Below are 22,455 nucleotides of genomic sequence, written 5' to 3' on the forward strand. Positions count from 1 at the left end.
ATAACTACTACTCCTCAGCACCAAATAAACCATCAAATTGCAAAATAGTAACTTTAATTCATTAAAACACACATATTTAAAGTAGATTTAAGTCCATCGAGCGTTTGTCATGAATGGCGCGATTACAATTGGGAGAAACACCAAATGCAGATGTAGAATATAATTAGAGATCTATTCTATTTATTTTACCAATATAACTATAAATTTAGTAGACTTATCCTCAAAAGAATATCATCGACATTTTTCACTGTTGACTCGGTATTACTAATTAATTAAATATAGTGTATGATACTGACAGTCAAATTGTAAAACTACTCATGATTACCATGCAAGTTTAAATTTATTCATGCTTACCACGGAGCTTGTGTGAGATAGAGAGAATTGAAAGTACGATCATTGTTCTTCAAGCAAAGATAGCAAACATTTTAATAGGATTATCTGCAACACAAAGTTAAAACCTTTACTAAATCAGATTAGCCTTACCAAAAAAAAATGTAACCAAAACTTCCAAAAAGATAGAATACTGCAATATGCATATAAGTGGAGAAGCATCCAACATATATCTAATAAATCACATAATGAAAAGAAGAAGAAAAAAACGAAAAAAAGACATAAAAGAAAAAATATAGAAATTTTAATATGTTTTGTGTGGCAACTTTGTAAGAATGTAATATGCCAATGAAAACGTTTGTATATAACTTAAGGTAAGAACCATTTAAAGTGTTCTTATCCGTGTAGAATTAGTATTAGATTTGAAACATCAAACACATATCACATAACATTTCAAATAGCTAAAAAGTTGAAATTGGACTCTTGTTCTAATAATAGAAGGATGCATTCGAATTTTAAACAATCCGTTATTAGTTGATTTACATTATAATTTTATCAACCACAGAATATATCTCTCGTTAACCCTCAAAATTGGATAACAATTAAATTTGTAAGTGGTTTTAAGGATATGCGAATTTATTTGACACAAAGCAGTAAATAAAGACAAATTAAATAAGTAAGGATGAAGTAAGATAAAATCACACGAGGAAGACAATTTAAGTCTTAGTGAGGTATTTGCCCTCGATCTGGGCTCGTAACAACAAACACTGACGAACGAAAGCAGAAGAACTAATAACAGAAAAAATAAAGGTATATTGCCTTGGAATGCGTATTACCATATACTTTATGGATTATCATACCCCATTTATATACTATAGAAGTCCTACATTAGGTACAATTCTATAAAAGGTAAAAAAATCTCTTGATTCACTGACTACCGGTTCTTTATCGGTACATGCCGAGATTCCCGCCGTAATATCCGGTCGGTCACGAATATTTCGGTCTTCCGTTGGCTATGCTGACAATGTTTCTTCAAAATCGTTTGGGGCTAGGACCGATTCCGGGATCATGGCCTCGATATTCTTGAAGGCAGGCGTCCTGTCTCTAGGTTCTAGCCTGGTGGGACTTGGGGTCGATCTTCAGTCCTTTATTGTCATGTATCTAGCCTGGCTTACCATGCCGGAGGCTAGGGTTCACCATGAGCTCGATTTCGATCGTATACAGATAGTATCCTCGTTTTTCGGAGAGTAGACGATGAGAAATGACATGAGCTTCCGATTCTTACTTCGATACATCGTGACATAAACGACAAAATAACCGAAATGTCTCGTCAGTCAAGTATTGATGGCATTAAATGCATGTCAGCCACCGGTCGACCATTCCTGGATGTGAACCGTCACTGAAATACTATAAATATATCTTCCTTTGTTCATTTTAACTTTACATCTAAACCTTCTACCCTCGTATCCTTAAGATTTCAATACTTTCTAGCGCTTTCACTCCGGTTATCTGAGATCCTTTACAAGAACTCTTGTTTATCTTCATCTCAAGCCAACAAGTACAATCCTTCAACTTCCTTTCTTTCTCCGTTCTTCTTCCATTTTAAAGAAATGGCAAAGACTTCCAAAACCGTTCCATAGAAAGAAACCCCTTTTACTTCGCGGCCGGATGTTGAGGTTGAGCAGAGTATTTCACGTACTGTCATCGATGAACTAGTACCGGAACCCCCTTTGAAAATATTCATCCCCGGAGGATGCTTGGTCAACGCCGATTTCAAGGTTGAAAAACCTTCCTCCGTACAAGGCCGGTGTGAGGAGGTCTCGAGATACATCTGTTCGATCACTAAAGAAGTCCTCCCTACAGTCCGAAAAGACTGCAACTGGACCGATAAGGACATAGTAATCCTTGACCCCGATGAAGCCATTACCACCCATGTCGAGGGATACCAAAGTGTTTACACTTATCCCTTTACATTGGGCCTGATGGACCCGGTCATCATAGATTTCTGTAAGAGGTACGAGGTATGCCTTGGTCAGATTCATCTTTTTCTCTAGAGGATCGTAATCCTCCTCCGGTTCTTCGTGAGCAAAATCGATGGGTGCTCGTTCACCGTCAACCATCTTCTATGCTTGTACAGTCCCCGAATCTTCGGACGGGGAGGAGGTGGGGAAGGGGGGACTGATAAAGCTCGCACGCCGGGCCATCAAAGCCCCATTCTCAAGTATTAATGAGGATCAGGATCGGGACTGGCAAGGCCGTTTTGTCCGAGTGAGTACTTCGGACCTGATCTCAGCTAAGCGCATGCCATCTCCCAAGAAGTGGAATACATCACGTAAGTATAATTTTATTTTCGAAAGTCGATTTTATACTTATTCCCTTCTTTCTTATTGGTGCTTTGTGGCAGTGCAACCATTGCTCGAGTCATGAATGCCATCCCTCAACTCAAGGAGTGGGTTGAGGGTATCGTATCACATATTCTCTACTCCAAGTGCTCATGGTGCAATCTCTCGAAGGGTCGTTGGGAGGCACATTCCCATGGTGAAACTCCTTTCCTGAGTAGGTAATATTTGGATTCCTCTTTTATCATTAAGTCCTCACTCCGTTTACTTCTTTTTGCAGGTTTATCCAATGATGCCGAACTGAGGCCTCTAATGTAATGACCCGACCGATTGTTTTGAGAGAATTAGCCCTGATCCCCTATTTATTGCTCCCTCTATTTCATTTTTGGGTTTTGTGACTTGCCGGGAGGATTTGTCTTTGGTTTCAGAGTGAAATGTGACACATAGTCCTTAAAAGGAGAGTTTAAGTCGTAGGATTTGACCTTAGTTCAAACTATGTGAAGACGACTCCAAAATAGAGTTATGACGGTTCCAATAGCTCCGTAGAGTATTTTGGTTTTAGGAGTGTGTTCGAATGTCGAATTGGAGGTCCGTAGGTCATTTTAGCGACAATTGGCGAAAGTTGGAAAATGGGATGATTTTTGGGAAGTATGACCGGGAGTAAACTTTTTGATATCGGGGTCGGATTCCCACTCCGAAAGTTGGAATAGGTCTGTAATGTCAATTATGAATTGTGCGTAATATTTGAGGTCAATTGGACTTGATTTGATAGGTTTCAGCATCGGATGTAGAAGTTTGAAACTTGAAGTTCGTTAGGCTTGAATCGATGTGTAATTCGTATTTTTAGCATTATTTGATGTGATTTAAAGGCTTGACTAAGTTCGTGTGATATTTTAGAACTTGTTGGTATGTTTAGTTAAGGTCCTAGGAGCCTCGAGTGAGTTTCGGATGGTTAACGGATCAAATTAGGACTAGTGAGAATGGATGATGGAATCAGTTCTGGTGTAATCGCACCTGCGCAAGATTGACCGCAGGTGAGAGCCTGCAGAAGAGAGCAATGAGATGTAGATGCGGGGCTAGGGGAATTGGCCAGTGGTCGTCGGTGCGGTGTGAAGGCCGCAGAAACGGAGTCGCTTCTGCGGAAGAATGATCGCAGAAGCGGACGAGTGCTTGGGGAGGCCTATCCGCAGAAGCGGACGTATTGGCGCAGATGCGCACCCACGAAAGAGGGATTTGGACTGCAGAAGCGGAAGTTCCGCAGGTGTGGAAGGGATGACCGCAGGAGCGAGGGAATCCCATATGCAGGTAAGTTGTCACTTCTGTGACGCCACAGATGCGGCTATGTATCCGTAGAAGCGGAAATGCTGGACAGAACACTTAAATGCAAGGGTTTGATTTTTGCGCATTTTAAACATTTTGAACTCTGTATAGGGCAAGTTTTAAGAGCACTTTCGAGGAATTTCTTGAGGTAAGCCACTTGTGAGATTTTTTATTCAATAATCTTGTTTCCCCATTGATGTTTCAACCTAGTTAGTATGTATTTAAGGTGAAAATTGGGAGTTTGAGGCTAGGGATTTGGAGAGTTTGATTCGGGGAATTGAGTGGCAATTTGGTGTCAGATTTTGGTAATTTTTGTATGGGTGAACTCGTGGTCGAGTGGGCGTTCATATTTTGGGACTTTTACCCGATTTTGAGATGTGGGCCCGGGTCGACCTTTTGGGCCGAATTTTTGATTCTTAGCTAAGGTCATAGATTTATTATTTAAATTAGTTTCTCGTAGTTGTATTCATGATATGTGATTGCTTTTGGCTAGATTTAGGCCATACGAAGTCAAAAATTTGAGGGAAAGGCATCCTTATCGATTGATTGAGCGAGATCTAAGGTAAGTGACTTGTCTAACTTTGTGTGGGGGAAATCCCCTTAGGATTTGGTACTGTTGTAACACTTTGTAATATGTGAGCGCCGTGTGCGCGGTGTGATGAGTGTGTACACGGGCTAATTGTGGAAATTTCGATTCTTGCTGAGTTGTCTTATTTTAAATTCCTTAACCGAGTTGCCTTGGCTTATGTAGTCATGTTTAGCGTAGTATCGCATGTCTACGTGCCTTAACTCCTACTTGCAAATTGTGCCACATGCTTAATTGAACTACCTGCTTCCCTTGATTTGAATTAAATCTTTAACTGTAAGATTTATTGCTGTAAATTCATTATTCTTTCGGTTCGGTTATGTGCTACATATTTACTTTGGGACTAGTAGGTTGTTCCTCGGGAGATCCCCCTGTACTACATATTTACTTATGGACTATGAGGCGTTTACTCGGGAGATCCCCTTGTACTGCATATTTACTTTGGGACTACGAGGCATTTACTCGGGAGATCCCCTTATACTGCATATTTACTTTGGGACTACGAGGCGTTTACTCGGGATATCCTACCATGTCTTGCATATTTACATTTGGGACTACGAGGCGGTACCTCGGGAGTGCCCCTGTTCTTTACCTCTAGGTTCTGAGCTGTTATCTTTCTGAAACTTCTTGTTGTTTAAAATCTCAGTCATTTCTAAATATTATTATATCTTCTGCCTTACTTTATTTTAAACCAGTAGGGCCCTGACCTGACCTCGTCACTACTCTTTCGAGGTTAGGCTTGGCACTTACTGGGTACTGTTGTGGTGTACTCATACTACACTCTGCACATCTTTTTGTGTAGATCCAGGTGTTTCCTACCAGGCCAGATACTAGTGAGCTGGACTGTACGTGGAGACTTTAAGGTATATCTGCCAGCGTCCGCAGACCTCGGGGTCCCCCTCTATCATTATTATGTTGTTTCTCTTATTCCCTTTAGACTTTGATGTATTGAAACATTCAATGTTTTTCTCTTAGAAGCTTGTGACTTATCTCTACTGGGTTTTGGGAGTTGTAATTATGGATTGTAGTTTTATATTTATTTATCATGTGTTCAAATTGTCGTTAAGTTTATTATTTAGTTATTCGCAAATTATTAGACTTTCCTAGTCTTAGAGACTAGGTGCCATCACGACATCCGGAAATTGGGGTCGTGACAAGTTGGTATCAGAGCTCTAGGTTCATAGGTGTTATGAGTCACAAGCCGGTTTGGTAGAGTCTCGCAGATTGGTATGGAGACATCTATACTTATCTTCGGGAGGCTATGAAACTGTTTGGAAAAGTTTCACTTTTTTTGATTCCTTATCTTACGAGATTTTGACTTCGGACTCTAAACTTATGTCTTAATATTCTCTCACAGATGGTGAGGACACGTATAGCTAGATTGGATAATCAGACACCCGTGCCCCCTGCTAGAGCCATGAGAGGCCGGGGTAGAGGTCAAGGATGTCCACATGGTGTAGCCAGAGAACCCGCATGAGGTTCTATAGAGGAGCCACCAGTATCTCCAATTGGAGGACATGCACCTGAGACGCCTGTTAGTGTACCAACCCTTCAAGAGACTCTAGCCCAGTTCCTGAGCATTTTCAGTACCTTGGCTCAGGCAGGATTGATACCACTTGCTCCTACCACATCTCAGGCTGGGGAAGGAGCACAGACTCTCATCGCCGGTACCCCAGAGTAGCAAGTTCAGGTAGACCAGGATCCAGACATTATACCGATACAGCTAGTAGCTCCAATTCAGCCCGAGGTTAGGGCATCAACTTCTGAGGTAAAGCAGCTTAGGCTCGAGAGTTACAAGAAGTACCACCCTCCTACTTTCAGTGGCTTGGAATCAGAGGATGGCCAGGGTTTTCTTGAGGAATGCCACCGTATCCTCCGTACTATAGGTGTTGTAGAGACTAGTGGGGTTTCTTTCACTACGTTCTATCTTAAAGGAGCGGCCTATTATTGGTGGCGCGTATACGAGTTGGATAGTCTGGCTGAGGCAGCTTCACTCACTTGGACTCAGTTCTCAAATATGTTGCTAAGAAAGTATGTTCCTCAGAGTCTCAGAGATGCTTGGCGCGCAGAGTTTGAGCAGTTGCGCCAGGGTGCTATGACCGTGTCAGAGTTTGCAGTCAGATTCAGTGATTTGGTTAGGCATGCACCAGCCTTGGTTGCTACTGTTCGAGAGCGGGTTTGTTGGTTTATTGAAGGGCTCAACCCCAGTATCAGATTGAGCATGGCCCGAGAGTTAAAGATGGATATTACGTACCAGCACATAGTAGGAATTGCTAGGAGGTTAGAGGGTATGCTGACTCGGGATAGAGAGGAGAGAGAGGTCAAGAGGTCTCGAGATTCTGGCACTTTCAGTGGTACTCGTGCCCCAGCTACAGCTCGTTAGGGCAGAGGTTATATGGGTCACCATGTTCATTCAGCATTTCCAGTCGTCAGCGGTGCTTCGGCCACTACTAGGCCCCAAGATCCTTATTATGCACCACCGGTGTCTAGTGTGCCTCCTGCGTGGGGTGCTTCCAGTGGTCAGTCCAGTCGATCAGGCCCGAGCTATTCGCAACAGCCACATTCTCCAAGATCTTGTTTTGAGTGTGGAGGCACTCGTCATTTAGTGAGGGATTGCTTCAGATTTAGGAAGGGTGCACCTCTACAGATATCTTAGGCACTGCGTGGTCCATCGGGTCCTCAAGCTATAGTTACAACACCAGCTACCACCCCACCTGCACAGCCAGCTAGAGATGGAGGCCGGATAGGTAGAGGTCGCCCTAGAAGGGGAGGTCAAGCCAGATATTATTCCATTCCTGCAAGGACAGAGGCAATCGCATCAGATTTTGTTATCACAGGTACCGTTCCGGTCTGTCATATAGATGCATCAGTCTTATTTGATCCAGGCTCCACTTATTCCTATGTGTCATCTTATTTTGCTTCGAATTTGGGTGTATCCCGTGATTCTCTGAGCTCACTTCTTTATGTATCTACACCCGTGGGTGATTCCATTATTGTTGATCGTGTGTATCGGTCGTGTTTGATTGTTCTTAGTGGTTTTGAGACCAGAGCCGATTTATTATTGCTTAGTATGGTGGATTTCAATGTTATTTTGGGCATGGACTGGTTGTCTCCCTATCACTCTATCCTTGATTGTCATTCTAAGATGGTGACGTTGGCTATGCCAAGTCTACCGCGGCTAGAATGGAGAGGTACCTTGGATCATGTTCCTAGCAGGGTTGTTTCATTTCTTAAATCTCAGCGAATAGTTGAGAAGGGGTGTGATGCGTATCTGGCCTATATGAGAGATGTTAGTGTTGATACTCCTACCATCGAGTCAGTTCCGGTAGTGAGGGATTTTGCAGACGTAATTCTGGCAGATCTTCTGAGCATGCCGCCCGACAAAGATATTGACTTTGGTATTGATTTGTTACCGGGCACTCAGCCCAGTCCAGGCAGAAAATTTATACGGATCGGAAGGTTCGTGATGTTGCATTCATGGTTAGAGAGCGGGTCTTGCTCCGGGTTTCGCCCACAAAGGGTGTTATGAGGTTCGAGATGAAGGGCAAGTTGAGCCCTAGGTATATTGGGCATTTTGAGATCCTTGAGGGGGCTGGAGAGGTGGCTTATAGACTTGCACTACCACCTAGTCTCTCTGTAGTTCATCCAGTATTCCATGTTTCCATGCTCCGGAAGTATCACAACGACCCATCTCATGTGTTAGACTTCAGCTCAGTAAAATTGGACAAGGATCTATCTTATGTTGAGGAGCCAGCAACCATTTTGAACAAGCAGGTTCGAAAGTTGAGGTCGAAGAACATCGGGTCAGTGAAGGTATAGTGGAGGGGTCATCCGGTCGAGGAGGCAACTTGGGAGACCTAGCATGATATGCGCAGCAGTTATCCTCATCTGTTCACCACTTCAGGTATATCTTTATACTCGTTCAAGGACGAACGTTTGTTTTAAGAGGGGGAGGATGTAACGATTCGGCTGGTCATTTTGAGAGAATCTCGAACCCTTATTTATTGCTCCCTCAATTTTATTTTTGGGTTTTGTGACTTGCCTGCATGATTTGTCTTTGGTTTGGGAGTGAAATGGGACACATAGTCCTTAAAGGGGAGTTTAAGTTGTAGGATTTGATCGTAGTTTGAACTATGTGAGTATGACTCCGCAATGGAGTTATGACAGTTCCAATAGCTTCGTAGGGTGATTTTGGTCTTAGTAGCGTGTTCGGATGTCAAATTCGAGGTCCGTAGGTCATTTTAGCGACAATTGGCAAAAGTTGGAAAATAGGATGATTTTTGGAAAGTTTGACCGGGAGTGGACTTTTTGATATCGAGGTCGAATTCCAATTATAGAAGTTAGAATAGGTATGTAATGTCAATTATGACTTGTGTGCAAAATTTGAGGTCAATCAATTTGATAGGTTTCTGCGTCAGATGTAGAAGTTTGAAACTTGAAGTTCGTTAGGCTTGAATCGATGTGTAATTCGTGTTTTTAGCGTTGTTTGATGTGATTTAAAGGCTCGACTAAGTTTGTGTGATGTTTTAGGACTTGTTGGTATGTTTGGTTGAGGTCCAGGGGGCCTTGGGTGAGTTTCAGATGGTTAACAGATCAAATTTGGACTTGTGAGAATGGCTAATGGCACCAGTTCTGGTGTAATTGCACTTGCGCAAGATTGACCGCAGGTGCGAGTCCGCAGAAGAGAGCAATGGGACATAGATGCGGGGCTAGGGGAATTGGCCAGTGGTCGTAGGTGCGGTGTGAAGGCCGCAGAAACGGAGTCGCTTCTGCGGAAGAATGATCGCAGAAGCGGACGAGTGCTTGGGGAGGCCTGTCCGCAGAAGCGGACATATTGGCGCAAATGCGCACCCTTAGAAGAGGGATTTGGACCACAGAAGCGGAAGTTCCGTAGGTGAGGAAGGGTCGACCAAAAGAGCGAGGGAACCATAAATACGGGTAAGTTTTCGCTTCTGCGACACCGCAGATGCGACTATGAATCTGCGGAAGCGGAAATGCTGGACAGAACACTTAAATGCAAGGGTTCGCGATTATTGCTCATTTTAAATATTTTGAACTCGTTATAGGGCGATGTTTGAGAGCACTTTTGAGGGATTTCTTGAGGTAAGCCACTTGTGAATATTTTCATTCAATAATATTGTTTCCCCATTGATTTTCCCACCTAATTTGTGTGTATATAAGGTGGAATTTGGGAGTTTGAGGCTAGGGATTTGGAGAGTTTGATTTGACGAATTGAGTGGCGATTTGGTGTCGGATTTTGGTAATTTTGGTAAGGGTGAACTCATGGTCGAGTGGGCATTGGTATTTTGTGACTTTTACCCGATTCCGAGACGTGGGCCCGGGTCGACATTTGGGGTTGAATTTTTGATTCTTTGCTAAATTCGTAGATTTATTATTTAAATTAGTTTCTCGTAGTTGTATTCATGATATGTAATTTCTTTTGGCTAGATTTGGGCCATCCGGAGTCGGAAAATCGAGGTAAAGGCATCCTTATTGATTGATTGAGCGAGATTTGAGGTAAGTGACTTGTCTAACCTTGTATGGGAAAAATTCTCTTAGGATTTGGTATTGTTGTAACACTTTGTGATATCTGAGCACCGTGTACGCAATGTGACGAGTGCGTACACGAGCTAATTGTGGAAATTTTGGTTCTTGCTGATTTGTCTTATTTTAAATTCCTTAACTGAGTTACCTTAGCTTATGTAGTGATCTTGTTTAGCCTAGTATCGCATGTCTACATGCCTTAACTCCTACTTGCAAATTGTGCCACGTGCTTAGTTGAATTACCCGCTTCCCTTGATTTGAATTAAATCTTTAACTGTAATATTTCTTGTTGTAAATTCGTTGTTCTTTCGGTTCGGTTATCTGTTGCATATTTACTTTGGGACTACGAGGCGGTTCCTCGGGATATCCCCCTATATATTTACTTTGGGACTACGAGGCGTTTACTCGGGAAATCCTCCTATACTGCATATTTACTTTGAGACTACGCGGTGTTTACTCGGGAGATCCCCCTGTACTGCATATTTACTTTGGGACTATGAGGCGGTTTCTTGGGAGATCCTCCTGTACTGCATATTTACTTTGGGACTACGAGGCGTTTACTCGAGAGATCCCCCCTTGTCTTGTATATTTACATTTGGGACTACAAGGCGGTACCTCGGGAGTGCCCTTGTTGTTTACCTCTAATTGCTGAGCTGTTATCTTTCTAAAACTTCTTGTTGTTTAAAATCTTAGTCATTTCTAAATATTATTATATCTTCCGCCTTACTTTTATTTTAAACCAGTAGGGCCCTGACCTGACCTCGTCACTACTCTACCGAGGTTAGGCTTGGCACTTATTGGGTACTGTTGTGGTGTACTCATACTACATTCTGCACATCCTTTTGTGCAGACCCAGATTCTTCCTACCAGGCCAGATACTAGTGAGTTGGACTATATATGGAGACTTCAAGGTATATCTGCCAGCGTCCGCAAATCTCGGAGTCCCCCTCTATCATTATTATGTTGTTTTTATTATTCCCTTTATACTTTGATGTATAGAAACATTCAGTGTTTTTCTCTTAGAAGCTTGTGACTTATCTCTACCGGATTTTGGGAGTTGTAATTATGGATTGCAGCTTTATATTTATTTATCATGTGTTGAGAATGGAGTTCAGTTTATTATTCAGTTATAATGCAAATTGTTATGCTTACCTAGTCTTAGAGACTAGGTGCCATCACGACATCCCACGGAGAGAAATTGGTCATGACATCTAGCCGGTAGCGAGGACTTACCTGCCGAGTCCCCTGCTCTAAGACAGGCAAAGGCAAGAAACGAAAGAGGGCTCTGAGTTCCTCGAGCTCGGAGAAAAAGAAAACAAGAAGAAGGTTGGGGCGTAAGCCAAAAGACAACGCCAGTGCCCGAGCACCACCTTCGAATTCGCTCTACAGGATAAGAGACGAGTCCAAAGAAGAAGAAGAAGCCTTTGTCCTTATGGCCTACGTGCCTTCATAGATTGAAGGGCAAGGGGCCTCCGAACCAGAGAATCTCGAGACCGACCTGCCTCAAGCTAAGGAGGTCGATGAGGAGGGTGGGGCCTAGGCTTCCCGGGATGCGGGCAGTGCCCCGAAGGAAGCATTCGGTGTGATAGACATCACCGAATCACCCTCGTTTACTGAGTCCATGTATAATGAGGCCCAAATGGTGAAAGAGCATTCCAACGAGAGGGCTTGTGACACGTACGACCCCTTCCGCGGCTTTTTTGATGGCGTGGACTCCACCGCCACGGAGAACGTCACCGGATTAGGTGACTTAGAGGTATCGAAGAAGAGTCCATCTTCGGGAGCAAGCTACTCTTCCTTGAGACTGAAAGTGATCAACCGGTTCCCAGCTCCGAGTATGGATCTTGACCGGAAGCGATCCATCATCATCTCTATTCCAGAGGATGTTCGGGTCCTCTCCGCCCCCGTAGGGGTAGCCAGCTACCTTCAGTGCCTAGTGACCGAGGAAGACCAAGCCAATATGAACAAGGTAGACGCGCCTTGCCTGTTCAACGAAGCACAAGAGGTGCTAAACTGGGTAACTTCAGATATCTCTTGATGACTTCAATTTCTCTTTTTGTACTCAGACTAATCCATATATAATCCTAACATTTTTTTTTGTATTTTTAGGCCTCGGTGCTTCATTATGAAACTTTCCTTCGATATCGGATTAAGTTGAACCAGCTAGAAGCCGAAGTCTGGGCTCAGTGAGAAGAGAGAAACCTACAAAATCCTCAGCGAGCAAGGTGAAGGAGAGGCTAAGAGTCTCCGAGCTGAGTTGGAGGCAACTCGAAAAGAACACGCCGACCTGGTTTAACAGGTAAAAATATTTGAAGTTAGTGATGATGAGCTAGATGATGCCGAAGTCGATGGTTGAAGTGACCAAAAATGATGTCGACGATATGGAGGCCCAGTATAAGACCGACGTCAAGGTAGCCCAGGACCGCTTAAGTGACATGATCGAATACACGAAGTGGCAGTCTCGAAGATAGGCCCTCTAAGAGGTTCAAGCTCGGGGTTTTGATATGTCAGCCGAGATCGTGACCTCTAAGGGGTTTGAGGCCGAGGGCTAAAAGTTGGCATACCCCGAGGGTGAAGAAGACTCCGAGGGATCGAGCAGATCTGAGGACGGAGGAGACTCCGTCGGTCCTGATGTCGAGGCGGGCTCCGGTGGAGGCCAAGCCGTTTAAGTACTTTGTGTACTTTTCTTTATTTTTGTACTTTTTTTTTGTTGAGGCCGTTTGGCCTTTGTAAAGATATTTATATATATATATATATAAGGATCTTTTTCCCTCCGACAGTTTCTAAGCTTGCTTCTTTTCACTTTTTTCTTTATGATTGTGAAGATATCGAAATGCCTTAGCATGTAATATTTAGGTCTAGCCCGGAGGTTCGAACAAGCCTTTCTTTCGATATTATTTTGTTTACTATTTGTGGGGGCTTGGTATGACCATAAGCTTTCCCCAAAACACTTAGAACTTTTTAGATGATAATTTTGCTGAGGGTAGCCTTTTGAACCGGTTTAGAAATTTTGAAGGCCTTGTTTTTTTGTTACGGGTCTCGGACGTCTCCGAGCCATTTTAGTATGGCCGTAGCCTTTTTAGTTCAGGTATTGCCTAGTGGGATTGTTACCCTGAGTTATCCGGGCTTGCCCAAGATAACAGTCCCCGAATGGGGATGGCCGTAGCCTTTAAGGTTCGGGCACTTCTTAATAGATCTTGTGCCCCCAGATTTTGATAGCCCGGGACGTCCGAGTTTATCTTTGGACGGCAGGACCCGAGTGAGAGCGATCCTTTGAACCCGGATAAAGGTGCCCCTTGGGCTCGATATCTTTAGGGGATCAAATGTAGGAAATTTCTTAAGAGAAAAGAAAGAAAAGAAATTTTTTAAGGGACAAGATATTTATCCGCAAGGTAGAAACTTCTTTTTATTTCTGTGCGTAATATATATGGTTACACATGTGTATAAGCTTTGTGTCAGGGTTCGAGCAGTCTATGTGGGAACGGTTCATTTGACCGTTTGGCCCTTATAGTAAATCCTATCGATCGAGCCGAGACCATTCGATCATAAAGTTTCTTTCCTTGCTAAAGTCATTATCCGAGGGTGATGCCCCCAGTGTTCGGGGCCAATCATAGAGAAGCCTCGAATATTGTTGTCGTGACTTACTGTTGCCTCGTTAAAAACCTTGCCAGAAAACCCATTTGGGACAAAACCGGTTCAAGGAAAAAAGAGTGCAACGTGTGCTTTCAGGCCTAAAAATTTGCGTTGTTCTTCGACAGTCGCTTGCGGGTGTTAGTTCAAAATGCAAATAAGTAAAATGAATGAATGGGGTCGTACCTTAGCAGTACTATAGCTTCAAGTGAGTTATGTTCCAGTTGATCGGTAGTTGCCCACCGTTCATTGTTCCAAGTTTGTATGATCCCTTTCCGGTGATCTCGATAATTTGATAAGGACCTTCCCAATTCGGCCCCAACTTTCCTTCGTTTGGGTTCTGGGTACTTAGCGTGACCTTCCTTAACACTAAGTCCCCGACATTGAAATGTCGAAGGTTGGCTCTTCGATTGTAATACCTCTCAATCTGATATTTTTGGGCGGCTAACTGAACAAGGGCGGCTTCGCGCCTTTCATCTATCAGATCCAGGCTCGTATTCATGGCTTCGTCGTTTGATTCTTTTGTTGCATATCAGAACCGGAGACTCGGTTCTTTGACTTCGACCGGTATTAGATCTTCAGTGCCGTAAACCCTTGAGAATGGGGTGGCCCCGATACTGGATTTCGAGGTCATACAGTATGCCCATAGGACTTCAGGCAAAATTTCCTTCCATTTTACTTTGGCGTCGGTAAACCTCTTTTTAAGGTTTTGGAGTATGGTTTTGTTACTGGACTCTACTTGTCTATTCCCACTAGGGCGGTAGGGTGTTGATAGGATCCTTTTGATCTTATGGTCTTCGAGAAACTTTCTTACTTTGTTGCCGATAAATTATTTCCCATTATCGCACACGATCTCGGCCGGCATTCCGAACCGACAAATGATGTGGTCCCAAATAAAATCGATGACTTCCTTTTCCCTGACCTTCTCATATGCCTAGGCTTCCACCCACTTAGAAAAATAATCAGTCGTAAATAATATAAATTGAGCCTTACAGGGTGCCCATGGAAGGGGGCCAACGATGTCCATCCCCCATTTCATGAACGGCCAAGGCGACAAGATAGAATGCAGCAGCTCCTCGGCTCGATGAATCATTGGAGCATGTCTTTGACACTCATCACATTTTCATACGAACTCTTTCGCATCATTTTCCATGTCGATCTAGTAGTAGCCGGCTCTAATTATTTTTTGAACTAATGATTCTACGCCTGAATGATTTCCGCAGGTGCCTTTGTGAATTTCCCTCAGAACGCACTCGGTATCTCCTGGTCCTAGACATATCTCGAGCTGGCCATCGAATATTCTTCTGAACAGGGTTCCGTCTTCAGATAGAGTAAACCGGGCTACCTGGCCCTCGATTCCTTTGGATCCGAGGGAAGTTTTCCGGTCTTCAGATATTCTATATATTTGTTTCTCCAGTCCCAAGTTAGGCTCGTTGAGTTTATCTCGGTGTGGCCTTCTTCCACCACCGATCTCATGAGTTGTACGACTGCCCCCGAGTTGAACTCATTGTCTTCGACCGATGACCCCAAGTTAGCATGGGCATCGACCTCACTGTTTTGATCCTGAGGTATGTGTTGTAGAGTCCACTCCTTGAACCGGTGTAATGTTACCTGTAACTTATCCAGGTACCTTTGCATTCGTTCCTCTCTAACCTCGAACATCCCATTAACTTGGTTTACCACAAGGAGGGAGTCGTACTTATCTTTGATCACCTCCGCCCCAAGCTTATAGCTCGTTCGAGACCAGCAACCATGGCCTCAAATTGGCCTCATTGTTAGTCAATTTTACAGTCCTAATAGATTGTCTAACTACATTGCATGTTAGTGGCTTCAATACGATTCCAAGTCCGGACCCTTTTGCGTTCGAGGCGCCGTCTGTAAAGAGGGTCCAGATCCCCAAAGAAGTCCCCCAGTTCAACAATAAATCTCTTTAGACCTCGGATATTAGGGCCGGCATAAAGTCTGCCACAAAGTCTGCCAAAATTTGAGATTTAATGGCAGTCCAAGTCCGATATTCAATATCGTACCCACTAATCTGCACGGCCATTTGGCCAACTGTCCCGAGAGCTTGGGTTTATGCATTACATTTCTCAATGGGTAAGTATTCACAACACATATGGGGTGACATTGAAAATATGATTTCAGCTTCCTAGACGCTTTAAGCAAAGCGAGTGCCAATTTTTATAGGTGAGGGTATCTAGTTTCGGCCTCACCTAAAGTCCTGCTAACATAGTAAATTGAAAATTACGTACCTTTCTCTTCCCGGACTAGGATCCACTTACCGCTATCTCCGATACTGCCAGGTACAGGTATAGCTGCTCGTCTATCTTTGGCGTGTGAATCAGTGGTAGGCTCGATAAATACCGCTTGAGCTCCTCCAAGGCCCGTTGGCACTCCGGAGTGCACGAGAAATTATTCTTATTTTTCAATAGTGAGAAGAACCGGTGACTCTTGTCGGAAGACCTCGAGATGAATCGCTATAGGGCGGCTATGCGTCCGATTAATCTTTGTACGTCTTTCACGTTGTCCACAATAGTGATATCGTCGATGGCTTTGATCTTATCGGGGTTGATCTCGATTCCCCGGTTGGATACCATGAATCCGAGGAATTTACCGAATCCGAATCCAAATGCACACTTCTCCGGATTCAGCTTCATATTATATTTCTGCAATATGCTAAAGGTATCCTACAAATATTTCAAATGGTCCTCTACTCGCAGGGACCTAACTAACATATCATCAATGTAAACCTCCATTGATTTTCCTATTTGTTCCTCGAACATACAGTTTACTAGGCGTTGGTAAGTGGCACCGGCATTTTTTAGTCTGAATGGCCTCACGTTATAGCAGTAGGTACCGTACTTAGTGATAAAGGAGGTTTTTTCCTGGTCGACCGGGTTCATCCATATTTGGTTGTACCCAGAATAGGCATCGAGAAAATTGTGGATCTCGTGGCCGGACATTGCATCGATCATGCGATCGATGTTGAGCAGAGGGAAGGATTCCTTGGGAAATGCCTTATTCAAGTCTTTATAGTCTACACACATTCTTAATTTATTCCTTTTTTTAGGGACTACCACTATGTTTGCTAACCAATCCAGGTAATTAACCTCCCGAATGGACCCTATTTTAAGGAGTTTAGATACCTCATCCTTGATGAAAGCATGTTTGGCCTCGGATTGGGGTCCCCTCTTCTTATTGACTGGGTGGAATTTCGGGTCCAGGCTTAGATTGTGAGTGGTTATTTCCAGAGGGATACCTATCATATCAAGGTGAGACCAAGCGAAACAATCTTCGTTAGCTATAAGAAATTGAATGAGTTTTTTCCTTAGCTCGAGGCTTAATCCCGTGCCCAGGTATACCTTTCGATCGGGCAAGTGTTCGATTAGTACGACTTGCTCTAGTTCCTCGACCGTTGATTTGGTAGCATCGGAATCATTGGGGTCTATGAAAGAACTGGGAACTCCGTAGTCATCGTCCTCGTCTACCGCTTGTTTCTCTAGTTCTATCGAGGCTGGTACCGTTAACTGCTATTTGGCCTCGTCTTTGGCCACCAGATTCGGACCCTTCGGTGTAGAGAGTGTGGATACGGGGATCACCTCATCGATCATGAACATTTCCTTGGCGACCGGTTGTTCCCCGTAAACTATTTTGATTTCTCCGGGTGTCGGGAATTTCAGCACATGTTGCAGTGTTGAGGGTATTGCTCTCATCTTTTGAATCCATGGCCTCCCGAACAAAGCATTGTATCTCATATATCCTTCGATTACATAGAACTTGGCTTTTTGAATGATTCCGGCAACGTTCACTAGTAATGTTATCTCCTTTTTAGTGGTCTCACATGCCATATTGAACCCATTCAGGAATCGGACCACAGGTACGATCTGATCTTGTAGGCCAAGTTGTTCCACGACCCACGATCTAATGATGTTGGCTGAGCTACCTGGAAAAATTAACACACGCTTAACCCAGGATTTATTTATGAGTACCGATATTACCAGTGCATATTTGTGGGGATGCATGATCCCCTCAGCGTCTTCGTCGTTGAAAGACAAGGTTCCTTACAGTACGTAATCCCGAGTCTGTTTTTCCCTTGTGATGGATACTTTGGTGATCTTCAGCATCGGCCCCTGGGGAATGTCGACCCTACCGATGATCATGTTAATTACGTGCTAAGGTTCCTCTTGCTCGGTCTGTTTATTAGTATCCCTATTCTTGAAGTGTTTCTTGGCCCAATCACTCAGGAACCCTCGGAGATGTCCGTCGTTGAACAGTCGGGCCACCTCCTCTCTTAATTGTCGGCAGTCTTCTGTTCCGTGACCATGAGTGCTGTGATATTTGAACATTAGGTTAGGATCCCTTTGGGCTGGATCAGACTGTAGAGGTCGAGTCCATCTGGTATATTTGATGCGTCCGATTGTAGATACGATCGTGGCGACGTCCACGTTGAAGTTGTTCTCTGATAATCTCGGTGCCTCTTTAGGCCCGACGGGCCTGTCGAAGCTGTTTTTTCTCATGAGTCCCCGGTTGTTTTGACCTCGGTCATTTATCCTTTCATTTCTCATAGGGTTCTTCCCAGACCCACTACTTCTTCGGTCTCCATTGTACTGCTGATACCGATCCCTGTTTGATCTCGGTTCACCATCGATGTCTCTCTTGACTCTGTCGGTGGTTCTGACAGGATACACGGACCTGGAAGGGGCCCCAAGCTAATTATTTTTTGCCATAATATTTTATTAATACCGGTTATGGACATCAGCCCAAGTGATGGCCGGATATTCTACCTAGTTTTGTTTTAACTGTTGTGAAGCCAATGAGCTTCGGATGTTGAGTCCTTGGGTGAAAGCCTGAACGGCCCAATTATCAGTGACCGGAGGCAGGTCCATCCATTCCATTCGAGGCAGGAACTCTCTTCTGAACGGGATCAGCTTTTGGTGGAACGTGACCAGATTGTTCTTTGCCTCTCGGAACTGGTAACCAGGGCCACTGAGGCCGTTATTTTGGAAGCCCGTTTGCAACAAAGTGAGCAGGAAGTGGTAACCCTTAGCCAAGAAGTTGGGCCGCTGAGGGCCGATTTTGATGAAGTCAAGGCTAAATGGGCTGAGGTCCAGAATGCCATTCTTGCTGCCAATGATTGTGAGGCTTCTGCTGCTAAAAGGGTAACTAATTTAGAAGTAGCCTTGAATTCTAAGGCCGAAGAGCTTGCTGCTATGGGGGAGAGACATGCCCCGTTGGAGGAGAAGTATAAGAAAACTATCGAGCACAACAGGCTCTATAGTTCAACTGCCCATGATCTCGATGTTAGTCTCCGATCTGTTAGGTCCGCCCGGGATAACCTTTCTGCCGAGATCACTCAACCCAAAGAAGAACTTAGGCGCCGAGAGGCTTCCCTCGTTATTGTAAGCATTTACGCCATGTACAACATGAGGAGAAAAACCTTGGAAGGAGCCAAAGCTGGTGTTATTGATATTGATGCCGAAATTGCTAAGGCATGCGAGCTTGAGTTGGCTGCAAAGAAAAAACTCCCAGCGCGGTCTGATGATCTAAGTTCTTTTGATTCTGGTTCCGAGATTTTGGACACTAAAGAGGAATCAGAAGGCGTTGATGCCGAAGATCAAGCTGGGGAAGTTGCTGAGCCATCGGTTGAATTGTCTACTGCTCCCGGGGATATGGATACTTCTCTTCCTCCTGATTCCGATGATGCTGTAGCTTAGCTTTTTCTTTACCTGTTTTGTATTTCTTTTGGCACATTCTTGTAAATGAAGCCATATTTTTGCTCAAATGTTTGATCGAGTCTTACTTTTGCTTGAATATTTGTGCATATTTTCCTGTATGTGGCCTCAGATGTATTTTCTTCGATGCACTTCTATCTCCGAGAATTATCCCTTTTTCACAAGTTTGGTTTTTGCGTCTTTTTCGTATGCGGCTTCGGGTGTATTTTTCTCCGATAGCATTTTTGGCTTCGGGCATATATTCTTCCGGAACCAACCCTTTTACGGGAGGGTTTTTATAAGAGAGGACCCTCTTATGTTTACGGTACTCTTGAAGATGACGTCTCCTGTTCATTACGGCACTAATATTTGAAATACTTGTTTAAATTTCAAATGACAAAATTAGCTCATGTTCAGACAAGAAACAAGATAAAAGCAAAAGTATTTCATTTCATTCCTTCTGTTTTCATAGTTTACATAGGAATTTTGCTATGCAGAAAAGAAGTTGCCATGACTTGTGGCTATCTTGTACAACTTGTTTCTACGGGGCAGTCTGTGCAGTCCTAGTACCGATAATGCATGGCATTCAGTGTTACCTTTCAATCTAAGGTATTATTACTATTGTTTTTGTAGTATGCTTGTCGTCGCTACCTCGTTAAAAACCTTACCTGAAAAAACCCAATTTGGATAAAAATAGAATGAAGGGTAAACGAGTGGAGCACATACTTTCCATTTGACTGTTGTTTGTCAGCAGTAATATTTTTTTAGATGAGCCACGTTCCAGTTGCGGGGCATCTTGTCTCCATTGCAGTTTTCCAACTCGTATGACCCTTTACCAGTGATAGTTGAAACCCGGTAAGGGCCTTCCCATGTCAGGTCTAACTTGCTTGTGTTGAGTTCCCGGGTGTTTTGAGTCACCTTGCTCAAGACCAGGTCTCCTACTTTGAAATAACAGAGGTTAGTTCTTTGATAATAATATCGCTTCATTCTCTGCTTTTGAACCGCCAGTCTGACATGCGTTAATACCATGCGTTCCTCGAGCAGTTCCAAGTTGATTAGCATTGCCTCATTGTTAGTCTGCCAAGAAATATCTTAAGGTTGGCTCCCCTACTTCCACCGGTATCAAAGCTTCGGCGTCGTACATAAGGGAAAAAAGGGTTTCTCCTGTGCGTTGTTCGGTAGGCCCATAGTACCCCAGATAATTCTTCGGGACAATGGCTTTTTGCTGCTTCTAACCTTTTCTTTAGGTTTTGCACAATTGTTTTGTTTGTTGACTCCGCTTGGCCGTTTGCGCTCGGATGGGAAGGTAAAGAGGCAATCCTTTTTATCTTCAAATCTTCAAGGAATTTTGTAACTTTTGAGCCGATAAACTGTGGCTCGTTGTCGCATGTGATCTCTTTCGGGATTCCAAACCTGCAAATTATATTTTTCCATAGGAAGTCGACCACTTCGTGTTCTCTGATCTTTTGATAAGGACCTGCTTCCACCAATTTGGAAAAATAGTCAGTCAAAATTAAAAGGAATAGTACCTTTTCGAGAGCCGGTGGTAGTATTCTGACGATGTCCATACCCTATTTCATGAACAACCACGGGGACAAATATGAATGCAGGGCTTTTGCCGGTTGATGTACTAGTGGTGCTTGGTATTGGCACTTATAGCATTCTCGTATAAAGTTATTGGCATCTTGTTCCATACGGGGCCACTAATATCCATCATGGACTTATCTCATGACATAGTTGGCTTCTGATGCTCCTAGGCATCGAGCCAACATGCCTTGAAAGGATTTTCTGTACAATTGGCCTTTCCTAAATCTATACCGCGCAACTTTGGTGTGCAATGCTCTTGACGCTTTAGGGTCCTCGGGCAACTTTCCGTGCTCGAGATAATTGATTATTTCATCTTTCCAGTCCCAGACCAGACTAGTCGAATTTACCTCGTAGTAACAATCTGTGTCCAAGGCTGAGTTCATCAGTTGTACTACCGTACCTAATTCCGGTCCTCAGATTTCTGTTGATGAGCCCAGATTTGCTAATGCATCTGCTTCCTCGTTTTCTTCCCCTGGGATGTGGGTTATTGACCAATCTCAGAATCGTGACAATAAAGCCTGAACCTTTACTACGTATTGTTGCATACGCTCATTTTTGGTGTCAAAAATTTTGTATACCTGATTTACCATCAACTGTGAATCACATTTGATTTTGATGGCTTCGGAGTCAAGCCCCCGAGCTAATTCAAGCCCTGCAATCAAAGATTTGTACTCTGCTTCATTGTTAGTTAGAGGGATCGTTCTGATGGCTTGCCTTAAGGTTTCCCCTGAAGGGTGATCAAGACTATTTTGAGCCCGGACCTTTTCACATTTGAAGCTCCGTCCATGAATAAGGTCCAGACTCCCAGTGCCAGTTTTGACACCATTATTGCCTCTTTGGCAACCAGAGACAATAGTCCCGGGCTGAAATCGGCCACGAAGTCTGCCAAGACTTGTAATTTAATCGTTGTCCTCGGCTTATACTCTATGTCAAACTCACTCATTTGAACGACCCATTTGGCCAATCTACCCTAGAGCTCGGGTTTATGGAGTATATTCTTTAAAGGAAATGTAGTTACCATGGCTATCAGGTGGCATTGGAAGTAGGGCCTCAGCTTTTGAGCGGCGACTACAAGAGCTAAGGCCAGTTTTTCCAGATGCGGGTAGCGAGTTTCCACTCCCGTTAAAATTTTGCTAATGTAATAAGTGGGAAATTACGTACCTTTATTCTCTTGGACTAAAACTGTGCATACCGCAACTTCCGAGACCGCCAGGTAAACCAGCAAAGTTTCACCCTCTTTCAATTTCGAGACCATGAAGGACTTGACAAGTATTCCTTCAAGTCTTGTCGACACTCCAGTGTCCACTCGAAATTGTTTTTCTTTTTGAGTAGTACGAAGAAGCGATGACATTTTTTCGACGATCGGGAAATGAACCTTCTTAAAGCTGCCAATCTGCCTGTGAATCTC

General features: G+C 43.7%; 1 protein-coding gene across 1 annotated transcript; it reads left to right on the plus strand.

Moving 5' to 3' along the window:
* The first annotated feature begins 3,968 nt into the window (after positions 1-3,968).
* Positions 3,969-6,958, plus strand: LOC138904517 (uncharacterized). Its single transcript, XM_070193022.1, has 2 exons — positions 3,969-3,974; positions 6,299-6,958. Exons 1-2 carry the CDS (start codon positions 3,969-3,971, stop codon positions 6,956-6,958), a joined length of 666 nt encoding a protein of 221 aa, XP_070049123.1.
* Positions 6,959-22,455: the final 15,497 nt, after the last annotated feature.

Source organism: Nicotiana tomentosiformis, chromosome 2 (genome assembly GCF_000390325.3).
Source record: "Nicotiana tomentosiformis chromosome 2, ASM39032v3, whole genome shotgun sequence".
Lineage (NCBI taxonomy): Eukaryota > Viridiplantae > Streptophyta > Magnoliopsida > Solanales > Solanaceae > Nicotiana > Nicotiana tomentosiformis.